The sequence below is a fragment of the Melitaea cinxia genome, chromosome 7 (assembly GCF_905220565.1).
Source record: "Melitaea cinxia chromosome 7, ilMelCinx1.1, whole genome shotgun sequence".
NCBI classification, from domain to species: domain Eukaryota; kingdom Metazoa; phylum Arthropoda; class Insecta; order Lepidoptera; family Nymphalidae; genus Melitaea; species Melitaea cinxia.
In genome coordinates, this window is record NC_059400.1 from 6888506 (window position 1) to 6909674 (window position 21169).

The 21169-nt window shown below is 32.1% G+C and overlaps 1 protein-coding gene across 1 annotated transcript in view; it reads right to left on the reverse strand.

Moving 5' to 3' along the window:
• LOC123655291 (phosphatidylinositol 4-kinase beta) overlaps positions 1 to 21169 on the reverse strand; it is a 45918-nt gene that overhangs the window by 15277 nt on the left and 9472 nt on the right. The window contains exons 2-3 of the mRNA XM_045591104.1: positions 5600 to 6494; positions 536 to 736 (exon numbers count right to left, since the gene is read on the reverse strand). Coding sequence (XP_045447060.1) covers positions 536 to 736; positions 5600 to 6494 — 1096 coding nt within the window. The remainder of the gene's footprint in view (positions 1 to 535; positions 737 to 5599; positions 6495 to 21169) is intronic.

The following is a 21169-nucleotide window of genomic DNA, read 5'->3' on the forward strand; positions in this document are numbered from 1 at the left end:
CTTGTTAAAATTGTTAAATATAATTATTCTATTGTAGAGTATGAACAGAAGTGTCAAGGCTAGTAATTTACTGAATATATTGTATTTTCGATCATTAAACTTTTTAGTACAAATTGCGTTGCTATATTATAGAATATACACAAGCAATAAATATGCAAAGTAATTAAGTAGGGTGAATTTCTAAATTTTAAATTAACGTCTCTCGTTGTATTTATACAAAAGAAAGTGAAATGTTAAAAATTTACACACACACACTAATTAATTATTACCATAGTCCATAACCCAACATTATGATGTCTCTTACTAATTACTATATTAATTCAAATTATACTTTGAGGAATTATACAACTGTTTGAAATTTATAAAATTTTAGCTGTTCTGTTTTTCTCGGTGAAATATAGCCCTAGTTCACCTTGTATTTTTTTTTTAAATCGGTTCATTAGTTTTTGAGTTAATCCATTACAAACATTTAAAAAATACAAATCTTTTATCTTTATAATATTAGTGTAGAAATATAAACAAACAATGTTCGTACCTTATCTTTGCTGTTGAGAACAGCGGCAGCGTGAGGCGGTATCCTCAAGACGTAGTGAGGTTTCTGATGTAAAGGTAACCAGACTCGGGCTGGTAGGTTTAGATCTAGAGTCGCTAGCTCCGCTCGTAGCCGGCCATTCCGTCGCTCCTTATCAGCCACGGTGGCCAGTCGTCGACCGATATTCGTGAGAGCTGTGAGAAACTGGAATATACAGAAGAATTAATAATGCATTTTTTTTTATTTTCATGGGCTCTTGCTTGCCCGTGCCTTTACAATATACATAATGCAAATTTTGCTTATCCGCGTGCGTTAATTTTTTTATTATAGTGACACTAATGCACATTTTTGTTTGAACATGCAATGTAAACAACAATATTTAAGGAACAAGACAACGCTGTAAAATTAAACATCTCATTTCTAATGCCAGTTACACCTATGTTCATTTAAGTGTTTTTATCTAGCACTCCTCTGTGAGAGGAAGTATTTTACCAAATGTATTGGAACATATTTAAATTAGATGTTTCACACATACTTATTATTAAAATATGAGATTAAAAAACATTATTAAAATATGGCGTTAAATCTTATCTTTGCATTAGATTTGAGATAATAAGTTTTTACGCATTATTATGAATAAACAAAATAGTTCTTTAGTTGATCTTTAGTTTACGTTGTAGTAGTAGTTATTAATGGTGCGTTGCATACAGAAAGAAAAAAGAATAGTTTGTATATGAACAAAAAAGAATAGTATGTAAATGTAAAAAAAAAATATTTTATTATTGTACAAACGTGTCAACAACGTGTTACAGCACCAACTTTGTATTCATGTACTTTATATACAATGATAGGCTTGCGTTTGACCACTATTTCACCTGATGATAAGTGAAAATGCGGTCTAAGATGCAGCACGCTTACCTAGAAGTAACCTATTCACTTGCGGCTTAAAGATCCCCAGGTTATAGTTTTCCGGAAACACAGACGCTGGTAGAGAGTTCCATTCTTTGGCTGTGCGGATCAAGAATGTACTAGCGAATTGTTTAGTGCGTATAGGGGGAATGTCAACGATATAAGCGTGATGTAACGCAGAGCTTCTGGTTGTACGATGATGGAAGGGGGAGGGGGGAATCAAGTCATGTTGCCTTTATACAATTATAGCTGTGTCCGCGGCTTCACCCGCGTGAAATTAACCAAAAAAGTTATTTTTCAGTTCGCAGAGTTATAAAATAAATAGCTTTCTAAAATAAAAGTAGCCTAAGTATAACAGATATATTTCGCTGACAGATAGCTGATATAATAAGGAGTACCTTATTACATCAGCTATCTGTCAGTGAAAATCCCGTCAAAATCGGTACAGCCGTTTCAGAGAGTAGCCGGATCAAACAAAAATGCAGACAGACAAAAATTGTAAAAAATGCTATTTTGGTATATGTACCGTGTATACATCCATATATATGCATGTAATAAAAATCGGTTATTTTATTATTACAAAGAGACACTCCAATTTTATTTATTTGTATAGATGTATAGATATAAAACTTACTAATTAGTCTATAAATAAAGTACAATGGCGCTCTATATTTTTTGGCGGTTTGGCTTGTAATATATAATATACTAAACAACAAATATGTTACTCTGGATCTCCAGCTACATATGTACGTACCTAAGTTTAATTACTAAACTATTAATTCAGTTCTCGTCGTTGAATCGTTATAATATTATTAGGATCAAGGTTCAGGTGATGTCCAGAACTATAAACCAATAAACAAATAGTTGACGTCATCCTTACCAAAATAAAAATGTCAAGCATTTTTGTAATAACTGTGTTTGCAGGAAAACGAAGAAAAACCGACTTCAATTATATCGACAAGTAATACAACGTAGGTAGACGCAAAAATAGTCAAGTAAATACGCATTATCAAAGATTACTCCAGAAGTTGTAATTAGATCTCGATGAAATTTAAATGTGACCACATGATAAACATCGGCTTTCGATTAAATTAAAAATCATTAAAATTGGTACACCCAGTAAAAAGTTAGGCGGATTTTCGAGAGTTTCCCTCGATTTCCTTTCATGGTACCAAACTAGGGATATCTGCTTTCCAACAAAAAAAGAATTATCAAAATCGGTTTATAAACGACGGAGTTATCCCCGAACATACATACATACATACATATACACACGCGCACACACACACACACACACACACACATATATATATATATATATATATATATATATATATATACGGTCGAATTGAGTAACCTCATCCTTTTTTTGAAGTCGGTTAAAACATTAAAATTGTATATTTTTAGGAACTACTGATTCGATTTGAATTTATTTTTGTGATCAATATTATCGTTTACCGAAGAAGACTATAGACTATATTACATCATGCTCCGGCCAATAGGAGCTGAGCTAATGTTACGAAAACGGAAAAAATATCTTATTTTAGAACTTTTGTTGCATGCGCTGCGTAAATGGTTAAAGCTACCTAAAAAAAGGAAGTAATTGCCAATAAAAGTTCTAAAAAAAGTTTACAACTACTAATGTCTATTTTTTGAGGTTAATTCATTATAACATTTTTATGGTAATCAATTTTAATCTAAAATAATGCATTATTTGCGATTGTGGTTTTATAAACATGATATACATCCTTCTCCATAAGTACGTTGTTATTGATGCGCATGTGCAAGTCGCCCAAGTTACACAGTAATAGTTTAAAAATATTTTAATTTATTACGTTTTTTATTCAAATTAACGCGGGTGAAACCGCGGTGCACGGCCAGTTAATGTATACGGAAACATTTTCATTGCTTACATGTAACCGGATAAACTTAATACATACACACTTACCGTTTCCGACAAAATAATGACAGTTAAGCGGACGCTTTTGAAATTTTAATAAGATTATAATGTAAGAAGAGGAGGGAAAACAATTACGGATATCAACCGAAAATACGGTAAGATAAAAGTTCTTTTATACTATAAATATGAGACAGTTCAAATATATTTTATTGTATTGTTATGATTATCTGCATGTCCTTTTCTGATGTGGGTCATATAAGATATTATGTTACAAATTAGTAATGGAATCATCGTTTGATGTCAACTAATTAATTCTTCTTAAGAAATTCTCAAAAAAATATATATTAAATATTACTTAATTTTTTAAATAAGGTAAGGTAAATCAAAAGAACCATTTTATTTTTAAATCCATCCAACCGTCCAGAAAACAAACTGCACGCGATTTACGTAATATAACAATTATTAATATTATGTAAATTATACTCATTTGGTAATAGTGTTTTATACATCATTGCCAATTATTACACATTTGAGGAGCGTTCATTAAAACTTTACATGACAGGCTACTTCTGTAATGTATATCCAGAATAAAGGCAATAATATAAAGTTACACATAAAAGTTAATATTAATTAATGTAATTAACTACAAAGATATCTAGGACGAGTATAAAATAATAATCAATAACAGTGACGCGTGTTCCAAATGTTCACGTTTAACGTTAAAGTTGGAACGAAGCTAGGCTGACCGCAATAATATAATATAACATGTCTAAATTCCTGATAAATTATATCACTCCTTGACCTCTTAGAATCAACTAAGTAAATAGTTAAAAAATGATTTTAAATAAACTAATTAATTCAAAAGCATTTTAATTTTTATGCATATTTAATTCATAGAATTAATAATACTACCCTTAAAAAATTATTAATGTGTGATTTTATCTATATAATATATATAAAAGCGAAAGGTCACTCACTCATCACGAAATCTCCGAAACTATAACACTTACAAACTTGAAATTTGGCAAGTAGGCTCCTTATAAGACGAAGGCATCCGCTAAGAACGGATTTTACGAAACTCGACCCCTAAGGGGATAAAACGGGGGTTGGAAGTTTGTATGAAAGTCCTATATTTTTGAAGTAAGAGACTTGAAATTTACAATGTATGCTCTATAGATGGTGAGGAGTTGTCCAAATAATGCATCGTGATCTATATATATAAAAGAGAAAGGTCGCTGACTCACTCATCACGAGAACTCAAAAACCGCTGGATGGTGGTCCCATCCACCCAGGATGGACAAAGATGAAATTTGGCAGGGGGGGGGGGGTTAGATTATAGTTAGTAGACTTCCGCTAAGAACGCATTTGGTGATATTCCACCGCTAAGGGGGTTTAATTTGGGGTGATAGTTTGTATGAAACGTATACAACAGCTATAAGTTCGCCTGATAGGTTATTTAAAAAAATAATTTGCGTTAAAAATCTTAATAGTACATATCTTCATAACTATGCGAACGTAGTCGCGGGTAACAGTTGTAGTAACAGGTACTATAAAACAAAGTCCACAAAAGTGTATGTGATCGATTCCCTCAAAATCTACTGAACGAATTTTTATGCGGTTTCACCGATGGAGAGAGGGCTTCAAGAGGAAGGTTTACGGAACGGCTAAGCCGATTTTGATGATAGTTTCACTGGAGGTTTACCGGGAAAACTTTGTGACACACTGATTTCAACGCGAGCGAAGCCGCGGGCACAGCTAGTTAATTAATATTTACAATACTTGAATTTTAAGAAATGCAGGAAAAAATAAATCTGAGATCTGATTGTAATAAACAATGGAATCTGGAATATGTTATATATATATATAAATAATATTATATAAATATACTATCCAATTTTGTTTATTTGTATATATATATAAAAATTGGAGTGTCTGTTTGTAATATTAATATAACCGCTTTTTATTAAATTCATATGTATGTATGTGGTTGTATACAAGGTACATATGCCAAAATAACGTTTTTTAGAATTTTTGTCTGTCTGTCTGTTTGTTTCGGCTAATCTCTGAAACAGGTGGACCGATTTGACAGGACTTTTACTGGCAGATAGCTGTTGTAATAAGTAGTAATTAAGGCTACTTTTATTTTAGTTTTTTTTTTTATAACCATGTGAACTAAACAATATTTATTTTGTTAAATTCGCGGTTGAAAGTCACGGGCACAGCTAGTTAATAATAAAATATGATGTAAAGACATTTACCTGTGTTTGTGGCGCTAACCTTGGCGCTCCGCATGAACATTGTTCGCCACAGAGACAACCGCTGTCAAACGCACGACCGGACGCGAGGTCTCCTAGATGTCTTCCTGATGGCGTAGCCAGCCTTAACGCCGAAGCGTCAGACTGCGATCTGTGATGACCTCTCCTTGCCGCTGGCCTGATTTCCTCAGCGAGAATAGAGTCTCTTAGCTTCGTCGCTCTCGACCTCTTTGCCTCTCCACTGAACGCTGTTAACAACCACGCTAGTCGAAGCGAAAACTGCGCACTTTGTTTACACCGATATACCAAATATGGTCTTAAAACGTCCGCTACGTCTCCCATTTCTATGTACATAGTAGCTAATTGTGGGAGGTAAAAGTCTACATCTTCGTGTGGGAATGAGAACAATTTGTTAGCTAGGTAGGTTTGCACACCGGGTTCTTTAGAGTTGAATAGATACGAAATGGCCATACTCATATCGAACAGTTTACTTTCGAATAGTCTTAAAAGAAAGTCTTTATTTTTCGATGTTTCAGTAGTACTACTACTAGACGTTGCCAGCGGTTCGACGATCGCATCGGGAGGATCCGGAGGTTTTTCTGTTTCTTCTGGATTGCCGGAATCGAGACTTTCTCTAGATCTGGCAGCTGCAGGAGGCTGCGGTCTTTCTTCATCATTTCCGTCAGGCGGAGTATGAATTCCTGAGTCATCGGAACCAGTGGGAACTTCTGGTGGTAATGCAAGCCTGGGGCCAGTCGCTTCGCACAAAATACGAAGCGGTACACCGTCCGGCGACGTCGGGGTCATATCCTCCGGTATCCTTTGCAAAACGGAATCCAAGGATCTGTTTCTTTGATGGCCACATCCCGCCGGTGGCCCGTTTGCCACCGTCACATGTCTGAGGACAAACGATAAAAAAAATTAGATACTTATTACGTTGCAATTATCAATATTATTTTATGTAATTTATATGATTTATATAAACATACATGTCAAAAGGATCTTCGTAGTGCCGTATTCCTACGACTATAATTTTCCTAACCATTTGTAAAACTACCTGGTTTTAGAGACCTAAACACAAACACAACAACAGAACAATTTAATATAAATAAAACACATAATTATCTGCACATCACACTCAACTTAAAACATTTAGTGTCTCTGCACAAACTATTAAATGAAGTCATTATAGGTGATGGTTACAAGCTTAGCTCATTTTTTATAGCGCATAATTAAACATAAACATAACACAGCCAGCACACGTCCAACTACTTCGTGACCACACGTTAAACTGTTTAGTGTTTACGCAATCGTAGGCAGTAGGCAAAACGCACCGCATACCAGACCAATAAGGATCACCTCGATTACGCAGCCAGAACGCGACTGATTTAACGAAATACTGGATTAGAGTTTTTGCACACTTATAAAATTTTAAAATACGTAATTTATCACATTTGTAATTAGATATGTATGTTAAAATTTTATAAGTACCTTTAGATGTTTAGTTAAAACTTTTAAAAGTATAGGAGCTATTCGTTTATAATATAAAATTAATTAAAAATAAAGTATTTTGGTTTTAGTATAGAAGGTATGTTTATGTCATTGGAAACAGAGAGGGCGGCAGCGGTCAATGAGCTGAGTGAGATTGGCGACAGTGGGAATTGTCCGCTGGTCGGTCATTTATGATCAGGACGGCTATGTCCTGTTTAGTTAAGCAGTGTAGCTTAGTTTTAAATTGTTTAGTTAAACAACTACCAACATAGATATAACTTTTTGAAATTATTTTCTGTTTTTTTACTAACAACTTTATGGATCCTAGTTATACGAAATAAACTATTGTTGAATTAGTCTCTCCGTATACATTTGCAACTATTATTTCAGTTCGTAAAAGTTTTATTTATTTTATTTTATTTCCATGCTATAATTGACTAAAATATTAATCAATTTAGGCATAAAATCGTGTACTTGTGTCCGTTGCCAAACAGACAGTAACTTTATAGCTATATAGCTAATGTAAGTACATATGGATTTGTAACCTTGTTAATGAATCAATCAAATTAGTTGCAAAATTAAATTATACGAACTTTGTAATTTATATTCAAAATAGTTCTTTTTACCGTTTGATGTTAAGAATATCAATGACAAATTGGTGCGACTCAATTGTAATAACTGATATTTAAATAAATGTGTGTAAGTGTAACATGCGGTGTGTCAGTGTTTATGTGTAATATTAATCATCGGTTTGTTATTATTAGACTTTGAACCAGTCTGATCGTCTCAGACATTACACAAAGCAGTCATTTTAATTAAATAGTTCTTTATTTTTAAAGATTTAGTTACAAATCTGTTTGAACGGAAATAAATACATACAAACATACAAAATGAAGGACTCGTTTCACTATCTACACACCTTTAAAGTGTGATTTGTTTATTTCGTATTTTTATTTAGTTTAATTAGCATGGCATAAAGGTAACGAGTATTAAATGTTAATTAGAAACGAGAAATCAAACCGACTATCAAGTGACGATTTATGCAACATTGAAATTGCGTATTATTTTTCTTACGCCAATTTTTAATTATTTATCAAATATAATATGTTAAATTTGAGTAATATATTTGTACAGATTTCCTTATTAAATTCTCAAGACGTGTTCTTTTGCTTGACGAAATATATTGTAACTAGCTGCCCGGAAAGACTTCGTTCTGTCAAAAGTTCATAGTAAAACTTCATTTTTTTTATATATATTAAAACTTTCCGTGGGCCTTAAGGAACATACAAAAAAATAAATTAGCCGAATTGGTCAAGCCATTCTCGAGTTTGCGCTTAGCAACATTCATTTTTATTTATATAGATATAGATAAATTAGAACCCAGTAACTGAGATATCGTTTTCTATATTTCGTTGATTTTTGTTCAAAAGCATCTCGTTACCAACATCGGTTTGGTTGGTTTATAAGTTTCTATCGTTCTATACTTCTATCTTTTCTTTGTTTGCAACTTCTTATTTTAAACACACTTGCAGATCGATCGAGGATAACTCTAGTTTATTCGTCAAGTAATAAAATTCTAATCGACAAATTAAATGGCGGGCTACTTAAATCATTCACAAGTTTCCTTACTAACTGATGATTATAGTAGACGCTGACAGTTTACTTGGGATTGGTGAACGAGAACCCTAATTCTTAAGTTATAATTTAACACGTGTCAAGCAAGATAAAACATGGTTATTTTTGGATCATTATAATTTATGGGTCAAACGTAGCACGAGTCTTCTAACATATGTACTTCGTCTATACGTTTAACTATGTTTTCTATAAATAAACTGGCGGCTCCGTGTGTTTAAGTGCTGTTGATGTTTTCACACAATGAAAAATAATCTTACCACTTCTTCATTTATATTCTTAGCCGTAACTTAACTTTAACGTGACGTAACAAAAAGAAACAACTGGTCAAATTGTATGATGACGTTCAACACCACACCTTTAAACAAGTAAATAACTTTGTATAAAGATAATTTTACATCTTTTATCGTTATTTTGGAAAAATACCCATTAGATCTATAGTAATTTCCAACGTAAAAAATAAACGCAGGTAGTTTTAATTTTTGTCTGTTATTATTGTTTTAATATAATGAATGATGGGAATTTGAATGGAAAATATTTAGTAAATTGGCACACCACTTAACCTTAGCATTCGATATAATAATTTCGATTAGATCTTTGTTTACTTTCAACGCCTGTGCCAACAAGCTTATGTCAGTTTAAACTCGCGGTCAAAAGCATAATTGTACTTATTAATTTGCATCTATTAATAATTTGAAACGTACTATTTGCTCAATAACTATATTTTTATTCTTGCACTAATCAAATTAAATACACATATTACTAATCAAATTAAATTTAAAATTAAGTAATGTATTCAATTATGCATTTTAATTTTAGTGTTTAAATGGCATGTCAATGTGCAAATAAATAATTTTACATTTAATTTATAGTGGTATATGTGCATAGTACCTATATATATTTACGCAGCATATTTATAATTACATAATGTAACAGGCTTTACTTTTTAATATTGTGACTCGCTATTTAACGAACATATTATGAGTAAACACTTATACGATTTCTGTTTTCACTTGTCTATAAATATTGATGTCGGCCAAAAATGATATCTATTTGTATCTTCACTTAAAATGGAGAATGAGGCGTGAAAGTAAACGACTCTTAACCTTATTGTCTTACTTAACGAGTACGTTTTATACTTACTTTCTTATGTAGTTATGTAGTTTTACAACTACATTACTGAAGCAAATATTTCAAATATCGTAACAAAAAATTGTGCTGTTTTTGCGTTAAATTTTTACGTGGCATATGGAACATAAACGATATACCTAAAAAAACTGTTACATTTTATTTATTTGACTGTGTTTATATCTTCGATGTTATTCAGTAACTAACTTGTACATGTATACTTGTATGGCACGTTATATGAACAATCAGATTAATATGCGATGTGTACACTATTTGCTAATAATCAAAAGGATTGCTAAAGCATACTCTCAAACGCTTCTGGACCGTAGCGCAAAACTTTCGTAAGATCAAAATTATTTCATACAAAACGACACCATATGTTTACACGTTTTAAGAAGAAAAAAAATAACGTTTTAGTGGACACATTTTATAATAAAGTAGGTAGGTACTAACTGTACTTTTATTTTTTAAAACAAGAACAAACAAAATATTTCTACGTAAGTTAGCTAAAGTTGGTTTGAACCGAAATAATATAATGATTAACGATATAGACCGGAGCTAAAGAGTTTGAGGTGTTTGTAAGTGATGAAGAACCTCGCCTATATAAATCGAGATGCTGATTGTCAAGTAGACGACTATCCTATAACGGAGCAGAAACAAATTTGCGTAGGAAGCAAAATTTTTATTTCATTAAATATTGTAATAAGCATTTACGTGTGCATTTGAATTGCGCTCTTTATTACCTATTTTTAAGCTGACAGATAGCGCACAGACTGAAACTTGGTTTAGCTTAGGTTAGCGACAATTTTGTAAATCGACTTCTGTCTGAATACAAAAAAAAAAAAAAAAAAAATTTTTCATTCGTTAAAAAATCGTAAGTAGTCGCCTACTACTATTCTATTCTATATTATTTTTACCCAATTTCGTAAAGTTATGGAAACTTAAAAGTAAATAACGATTTTTTTCTACGAGACATTGGCGATATCGTACCTATGTCATTTTTAAACTATTTAAACCCTTAATCCAAACGAACAAATGACAAATATTGTTTTATATCTTTTCTAAGTCTCTAGTAGTATTTAGGTACCTTCTAAAAGATGTCGTATTGTTGTGTATTTTATTGTTTCTATGTCAATATTATGTATAGGATATAAACATGTACAAAATTGGTTGAAAACAAACTTGATAATAACATTTGAACAACTGAAATATTATCAAATATTATAAATATATTCAAGCATTATAACAACGATTGTATTTTCCAAAGTGAGCATGCGGGTACGTAATCTAATAAATTCCTAAGCCCATTCCACATATTAACGGTACCCGGCGTCTGTCGTACGGCTTCATTGACAACGCTCTGGTGTCGCTCATTTTGTGCAAGTGACATACATTTTAAATAATTTTTTCACAGAAAAGAATACAAATACAATAGTTACATAGGTATTAATTGATTCATATATTACACACAGCAAATTATTACGAATTAATAAAAAAATATGACAGTCCCTTATTGTTTTACAAAAATATTAAAAATACATATACTTAGATTAAAAGAAAATTTTAAATCTTAATATGGAAAAAGTAACTATTTTAGGCCCCGTATTCATGGTAAACATTTGTTTAGCAACAGTTGCTAAACATTGTTGGTGAGCGGCGAGAATGTTGCTAGCAACTATGTTTAAATCAATACAGGTTGTCCACACGCCAGTCTGCGTTAAAATGTTGCCCGAGGAGGTAGTGTTGTTGTGTTCTCTGTATCAGATGTATTGTTTTATAGAACAATCCCATAATAATGGTTTTGATTGAAATAATTCTATTAATTGCATTATTTTATCATTGCTCCACACTACTGCCATGTTTATAAACTGTTGCAAACTCGTCCACACACGTCAACAATTGTCGCTAAACTGATGTTTACGCTTGTCGGGCGAGAGCTTGTCAACATGATGCTGTCAACTCTGCAACACGCAGTGTTGCCAGCAACATGTTGATAGCAACTCCGCAACACGTTGATTCAACTTTGTTGCTCAACAAATGTTTCCCATGAATACGGGGCTTTATAGTGATTTTGATTACTAAACAAAAAATTACAGGTCCAAATACTCTGTGTATGTAGGTGTACAATTTTGTGTTTTTTTTTTTACTGACACAATTGTACATAATATCTTAATTCAATTTCAGTAGAAATAAATAAAGACCTCACATTTAAAAATGTATTACTACTGGTCCGCCTACATTTGTACCGACAAAAATATCAAACACCGTGACTCATTGAATCGAAATACTTATAGGTACCTATATTCATTCTTTTTTTTCTCCCGCTTTTTTCGCAGCTTTATTCTCGTTTATATTTTAATTAAATCATCATCATCTTCACCATTATCATTATCATCATCATTTCAGCCTATCACAGTCCACTGCTGGACATAGGCCTCCACAAGTTCTACCGTCCGTCCGTCTGTCTCTACGGCCTGTGTATTTCATTGCCAGCAGTTGGATGGTTCCCACCATCGGTCGGCTCTTTAAGTTCCAAGGTGGCAGTGGAACTGTGTTATCCCTTAGTCATCTCTTACGTCACCCACGGGAAGAGAGGGGGTGGCTATATTCTTCATTGCCGTAACCACACAGCAAAATTAAATAATAAAGTAAAATAAAATGTGAAGTATACACATGCGTTAATTTATTTTTTCGTTGACAAAGTATTTTGAGCTTTGATTTCTCGAAAATTAGTTGAGCGTGTATAAATTACCAGTAAAATAATTTTATTTGAACTGTGGAGACATTAACCTCAAACGGCAATAATCTCTAAAGCACTTGACATAGAAAATCTAACATGTATTCCGTTGTATATAATATTGTGAGTAAATAATATATAGCGCCTACATATTTTACTCGCTAAAATGTTATTAAAATTTTCTTCTGGATACTTTTCCCCAGAGCTAAAAATAGAGGACAAGTTTCAGCGTGCGGTAAAAATAACTAAGTTAAAATAATATAAAACTGAATTCATTTTCCTTTTTTTATGAAATTACAAAATGACTATAATATAAGAAGGAATGGTCTTTTGATAATTCATTAATTGTAATATTAGGGTACTTTTTATTACGTGCTTTATAATTTAGAAACATATTTAATTTTAATACCAATTGCGGGATGAAATACTGATCACCAGTTACAGATTATGTGAAGAAAATGTAACGATTAGCTGTTTCCTTCATATTATTTGCTCTGCAAGGTTGCGTTGTTTAGAATGTAACTAATACTCTGTAGACATATTATATTGAATCAGTACAACAATATAAAACAAATGTTACGTATTCCTTTTGTTTGTAGGTATATGACGGCAGACAAGTGATTGATTTACAAGGGTGATAAACTCTACGGAAATTGGGCCACGGCAATTTCCTTTTGCTGTTTGGATAAGTTATAGGTATTATGTATATTTTCTGAATTAAGCGTATTGAAATAAAGATACGTATTCTATTTTTTTTTGAATAAAGCTTTATTACTAATAATAACAACCGCTCTGGTGTAGTGATGCGTGTAGTCGCCTAAAACACCGATGGTTTGTTGTTCGATTCCCGCTCGGAACGTATATTTGTATTCGTATAAATATTTCTTTCCGATTTGGTTGTCTGGCCTTGTGGGTCTCCCCACCGTGACTCGAACAGCAGTTTAAGGAGAAAGAGACATAATAGCATGGGGTGTTGCTGAATCGTGAATATTCGTATATTTACAACAACAAAAAAAAAAAATAATAATTTAGTTGACTATAATATTATTTTTCATGTTTTGTTGGCAAATATACGAAGAGGTTTATTTCAAAATGGTTATTACTAAAAAAATCGCGATTCATACAAATTCAGTGTGGGTCTTTCGTCAGGTAGGATGTTGGTGCAGCTGTCGCTACGTGCGAAGCTGATTGGTCTCTGCGACAAACCATCTGTCGCGTCAAGGTACATGTTTTTGCAAATTGTGAATATGATGAACAGATCTAGACAATGCGTTTAATGAAATCTTAGACATGAATCTTAGAATCTTAGATAGTTCAATGCGAATAGGTTGTTGATGAATGATGATAGAAAGTTATCATTAAGTAATTAAATGATAATTTTTATATTAGTACTGCGTACTGTGTGTAATAACTAACCTGCATAAAATTACCTTTTTATAATACATTACTAGAAAACCTAAAAGATAAATTGAAAATAGTGAAAAACTTCACTAAACGCTGGTAAAATCAACTTTATTATTGAATTTACTAAATAATATAAATATTATTAAAATAACTTTATTCAGTATTTTTATTTAAAGTAGTGGTCGTCCAGAGGTTGAAATTTGACCATAATTAAAAATTTAAATTAAATAAAAAATTATGAAAATAAAGAACATTTAAAAAAAAAATTAATTTGACAAGACTAACAATCAACAAAATAGTATAAATATGCGTGTGATGTCAAATACATAGTAGGGTGTATAATGTTTTTTTTTTTAATTGATTTAATATATTTTTATACATAATTAAAAAAAATAGCATTCTGCACTCCTCTATATAAACTATAAGTGTACGAAATTTCATATTCCTCCGTCTGCGTGATTTTCGGAAAAGGGGGTACAAAGTTTTTGCTTCACGTATTAATGTATTGCTGTGTGCAATTTTTTCCTAATTTATTTTAATTTTGTTGGGAATAGAGGCTTTTAGATAATTTCAAGAACAGACAAGTCAATTATTGGACACGTAAAATGCATTTATACTAATAATGCAGGCATACAAATACACGTACAGCAACCAACTGATACCTATTAAACTTGGGTAACTTTTGAGTGAGTGATACAAATGAAACATCATACAAATCAGTTACTGGATAGACACAGTGACCTCATAAGGCCGGCACTCTGATAATTTCGTTTATGTTAAACATAGGAAATCATTGATAACACTATTAATTAGTTACGAAATTGTATTCTTAATGAAAGTTCTTGTTTATTTATTAATAAATGAAAAATTATAACGTCATTGTTATTTATGTGTTAAATCGATACGCCTGAACAATTTTTAATTTATCTGTAAAATCGAATGTGTTGAATTTCGATGCACTATTTACTTTCATCAAACATCCAAACAAACAAAAATCTCCGTTACATATTTCACAAGTAAACTTATTCATCACTAATATATAATATTTTCACTAAGACAGGTTATTCTTAGGCAGTGCCTAATTTCGTTGTTAAACCGACCAATGTTAAAAACACAATACTTTGTTCGTAATCCATATGACGCACGCGACATTATAAAATTGTAGGATTATATAATGTCTTACTGTCATTGCTAACATTTATTATGTGATTATAGGCAGAAGTTTCATAAAAGGCCCGTCGTCGATGCGCACGAAGCGCTGATATCGCATATATGACGGCGGGTTTTTTTGAAGCGGATTTAAATTGCATTATGATTTATGTCTCTTTCAAAAATATGTATTCAAAAATAATTGTAATGTTCATGTTTTATATATCATTTTTAGTAACATGCCAGGGTAGGCAGTACCTTTCTTCCTATATGAAATGCACGCTACGGAACACAGTTCCACTACCGCCTTGGAAATTAAAAAGCCGACTGATGGCGGGCTAACCATCCAAATGCTGATTGTGAAATACACAGGCCGAAGACGGGCAGCAGCGTCTTCGGTGCAACAACGCCAGCCCTGCGGTCACTAATCCGCCTGCCCAGCGTGGTGACTATGAGCAAAACACACGAGTTCACGCCATTTTTGGCACGAACTTGTGGAGTCCAGCAGTGGACTGCGATAGGCTGATGTAATGTATTAATATATAGATAACTTAAATACGTATGTAGTTACATGAACAACATATAAATCGATTTTATAACAAAAAATCACAAATGTTAATAAAAAATCTTGAAACTATTAGGAAACTGATGATTTGTCTTGTTTACAACATTACAACAATGTTGTAGTATACTCTAGAATACAAAGCCTTGTAAAATAAAAAAAAAATAAAAAACAATTATACTTTCCTTATTGTAATAGCGAATCGACTTTGTGAAACGTTCAAACAAAGTTAATAATAGAAATTTTCAAGATTCTTGTCATTTTTTCTTTACACTAAGATTTTTTAGTTATATCTATTATTTTGAGTTATTCTTTTTAATAGATTTTACGCTTGTATGGCTCCTCGATTTTTTTAACTTTTTTATAAACAAACTTGTGCCTTATGATAGCTATTGGACGAGCGTCATACGGTTGTCTCGACTCGACCCTCGTCGACATTCAAAATTATTCTTCCGTCACGCATGGTAAACGGCTTTTAGCATCTGCGCGGGAAGAAATCTAATTACTTAGCATACAATTAACCTTTTGACCGCCACGCCTCAAAACCATTCCCGTGCCCTGTACGCCAAGGCATAAAATAAACAAAAATACCTACGAAAAAAATAGTGCTGCCAAGAGTCGTTATCGAGTACCACACAGTGACTTGTTTCTGTTGGTTTTTATGCAATAAATGACTACTTATATCATCTAGGAAGGTTTAATTTTTAATATTTTTCTTGTGTTATCTTGCACTCGTTATATATACTTACAACCAGGGATATTCCGGTATGGGTTATTTACCTTTATAAAACGGTACTTATCGAATTAAAATAGCGGTAAGAGAATCATTCGGTAACCGAATCATATCGGTAATACAGTATCGAAATAAACCGGTAGTAGGCATAACGTTCGCGTCGTAAGTATAAGCGGGCAATTCCCGTTCTTGTAGCTGCGCTGCGCTAGCTCGGATTGCGGTCCGAACGTACACCATATCTCTATCTCATTCGCTCCCGTGTGTTGCGTGATTTTACTTAAAACTTATTTATTTATGATAGACGACAGGCCCCGGGCGTGGCGCATGCAAGTCTTCATCTCTTTTTCGCGTTAATGTTTACATTGCATATAACGAATAATTCAAAACAAAAAACTTAATTACTTTTATAGTTAAAGAAGCCAGTCTTATGAAAAACCAAGCATTATCAATAAAAGCAAAGGAACATTACAGATTCTTCATTTCAAACGATGGCTCACAGATTTTGTCTCCCTCTGTTACTTCTCCGAATCATTTAAAACCGAAATACATAACGTTATATTTCGGTATTACAGTTTAATCGGTAACCGTTTTATTACGGTTTTGGAACCGAAATAAAACGGTAACCTTTTCAATCGGTAACCGATTCATACGGTAACCGTTTCAAACGGTTACCTTTATGAATCGGTTTGGCGAACCCTGCTTACAACAACATAAATAAAAAACAAACATTACAAAAATAATCGTAGTAAAGCACAACACTCTTTTCTATCGCCATGACGTCATTGTCACGACTGGACGACTACGGCGCAGCTGACCTACGGTTATGAAACTCTCTTTAGAGACGTGCTGTGTCGCACGCAAGAAAGCCGCAGGCTATATATCGATTTCGAATCGAATCGATATATACATGAAAAGTAATTTAGAAAAAAATTAACCGCATTCAAATTTGTAATTTTTTAATCGACTTCAAAAAAGGAGGAGGTTACTCAATTCGACCGATTCGATATATATTTTAAATTTTATGTATTTATGTTCGGGGATAACTTTGTCGTTTATGAAACGATTTTGATAATTCTTTTTTTGTTGGAAAGGAGATAACCCCGGTATAGTACCATGCTAAAGAAACCAGGATTTTATAATGAGATCTCGAAAATCTGCATAACTTTTACTGGGTGCACCGATTTTGATGATTTTTAATTTAATCGAAAGCCGATGTTTATCATGTAGTCACATTTAAATTTCATCCAAACCCGATTACAACTTTTTGATTGATCTTTGATAATGCGTATTTACTTGACTATTTTTTCGTCTACCTACGTTGTATTACTTGTCGATATAATTGAAGTTAGTTTTTTTCGTTTGCCTGCAAACACAATTATTATCTTATTAGATAATAGTTTATTATTTAAGGTTCATTAAAACAGTATTCCACTGTGCCTCGTTCCATAGTGCCCCATAAGGCCAACGTTTTAAACGAGTTTTATAAAAACTTAGGTTATTGTTTGAACTTTCCACACAATTGTCTCAAATGATTAAAATTTATGCAAAAAAAATTACATTTACCTATTCTATAAGCTTTTTTTACTAAAAAGAAAGTACTTTTAAAGAAATCTCAACTTTTGAACAAGAATAATTGTGTTTGCTCGAATACAACGTAGATCGACGAAAAAATAGTCAAGTAACTACGCGTTATCAAAGATTACTCAAAAAGTAGATATCAGATCTCAATGAAATTTATATGTGACCACATGATAAACATCAGCTTTGGATAAAATTAAAAATTATCAAAATCGGTACACCCAGTAAAAAGTTATTACGGATTTTCAAGAGTCCCTACGCGCTGTAATTGGTCGAAGCGTTACCACACGAATTAGTTTAGAATTCAAATTTTTATCGACACTGTTCCATAGTGCCCCGTGTTCCATTGTTCCCCAACTCAGTAGTTGATCCTATAATAATTAATATAATCGGTGCGGTCGATGCCAGCCTTAGTTTAAAAGAAATATTTACATGCGTTAAATAATTTTTGCTTAGGTAGCAAATAGTACTAAAACAGTACTGAGTAAGTAGCAATATTTCAAATCAAATATTTCACGACACACGACACGACATGGGTCTTAGAAAAAAAGCTTTTATGAGAGTGGGGGTTACAGATGATATTGATGCTGCCAGATGATTTTGAGAATGAGAAAGAAAATTGTAATTTCGATCTTAACCTTAGATAAACAAAATGAAAAAAATATTTTTTTTTATTGTATATTATTAAAATCATCGACGCCTTCCAAAATGCGACGATGTTCTAAGGTATCGTTCGTCTTGCACTTCACTAGTTTTCTCGCTATTCGCTTATGACGTCATCAGCGTGTCGTCTATACTTGACAACGGCGTGTAGAGAACGGATTAATGACTACGCGCTAGAGATGCGCCAGATTTGAGATATCAGGTTTATTATGGCGATTTGATTGATTTTAGTTGATTTGATTTTTTATTCATTTGCTATTTATGTGTTAGCTGATGATAGTTTTATGTTTTTTACCTTTTGTTTTATTCAAATATTAAATTATTTATAGAAAATATAACACGTTTGAGTTGAATTTTGGATAGCTAATTGCAAAAATGACTTGTAATTATGATTTTTTTAAAGTGCAATAAAGAATATATAACACAAGCATTAAGTTGCTTACTTTAGGAACAGATGACCGTGTGTGTATGTTGTAAATATTTATTTATTTATTATTTATTTATACCTCTTGCGTCACATCCCTAGCGGTCAACTATAGACGACTTCGGCGTTCTGGACATATCATTTACGTGGAATAAAAATGCATGTTTTTATTTCAATGTTTCTCAGTACGTGTAGCTCTAAAAGACTTGTTTTTATACTCAAATGTTGCGGGGATATTCTATTTTCATAAATGTTGAATTAAAATACTAGAAATATTTTTTTAATAATTTTATTTAATATTTTTGTGGTCCGGGTTTTTTGTCACCTATAGACGTCGCTGGCGCACAGGACTCGCGAGCCCTTGTCAAGTATAGGTGACTACGGCGGTCAAAAGGTTTAATAGAAGGAAGTTAACCTAATTGAGACATGCAATTTATTAGAGATTAAAAAATAATACTGTGCTACACGTAAAATTTAAGCTTAACTTTATAATATTTAAGAAAAGCTCTCTACAATTTGGGAAGTAATTTTAAATTTATAAAATCTTACCAGTTTAAATATAAAACCTTTTCTGACAATATTGCTATGGGCTGATAAAACTGAAAATCAAAATTGGGACATTAAAAAGAATAAAAACTAAAAAAAAAGAAATTTTATCTTCACACGTGGTTAAAAGTTACGACCTCAAACTATAAAAGAATCGTTGCAACTCTTTAAGCGTTTCTCAATTCTATTGTGAGTTAAATGCAACTATGATTAGAATAGTAGCATAAAATCAATACCGATTTTTATGAGATTTTGATTTAATATATTAAAAGGCATAAGAATTCGCTACAAAATAATTTGAAATGTATAGTAGAATGTAGTATTACTTGATAAGTCTTGCACGAGGAAGAAAACACATAGAATTAAATTTATTTTATTATGAACATTTGATAAAAAAATAGGGAACATATAACATCAGGACAAGTGTATCAAAATTTATATTTCTGCACAAAATCATGAATTTATAGTTCAATTTTAAACATATATTAACATTTAATAATATCATTTTAACAATACTATGTATCAAAGATACAATCGTACGCAAAGATTATGCTCAAAATATTTTTGAGCAATGACGTGATAAAATAATTATATGAAAAAGACCTTCATCCACAATAAGAATAGTGAACTCTCGAACCGTGGGTGAGAAATGGGAATGCTGATTGATGATTTCCGTCTATTGTGCCCTCAAAATGCCCGCTCTTACAGTCCACGCATTGTTACTTATATTTTGTTAATCTATATCTGTTTTAAGGGGACATCCATTAATTACGTAAGCTCAGAATAGGGGGAGGGGTTCAATGAAATCTCACCAAACCTCATTTAAACCGAAAATCTCACCTCAACTTCAAAAAATATAAAAATAAACCCGGCCAACTACGAGTCAGACTCACGCACCGATAGTTCCGTACAAAGAAAATTATTAAAAATATTTTTAATATATGATATAACTAGAAATGTATGCTTTTCGTAATTTTTCTTTATCTGTGCTGTAAGATGTTTTTTTTTATTTAAAAAAAAATTACATCCACGGGCTCAAAATGAGGATGCCTTTTGTTAAAAATTCATTATAATAATATTATTCATCATCATCATCATCATCATCATGATGATATTAAAATAATAAATATTATTATATATTATATAATATTAATACCACAGGCTATTTGTCATACGAACTACAGATCGACAGTCCTGTGACTGTTCATTCATAATTTCTGAACATTTTATTCATTTTCTTATCTATATCTGTCTATATCTACACTTATTTGCTAGTTATCATATATGTACACTTATTTCCTAGTTACCACATATTTACACTTACGTTCTACTTACAATATACACTTAGCCTATGTTACTGTTAGTAAGGGTTATATATAATTAAAAACAAATTAGATATATTCTAAAACAAAACTGAATGTAAGAAATACTAGTAATTTTGTAGAATTGGCGATGCGGAAAGTAAAAATTTACGTAATAATCTCATACATATATTAGATATATTCTTACTAGGAAATGAAACTACG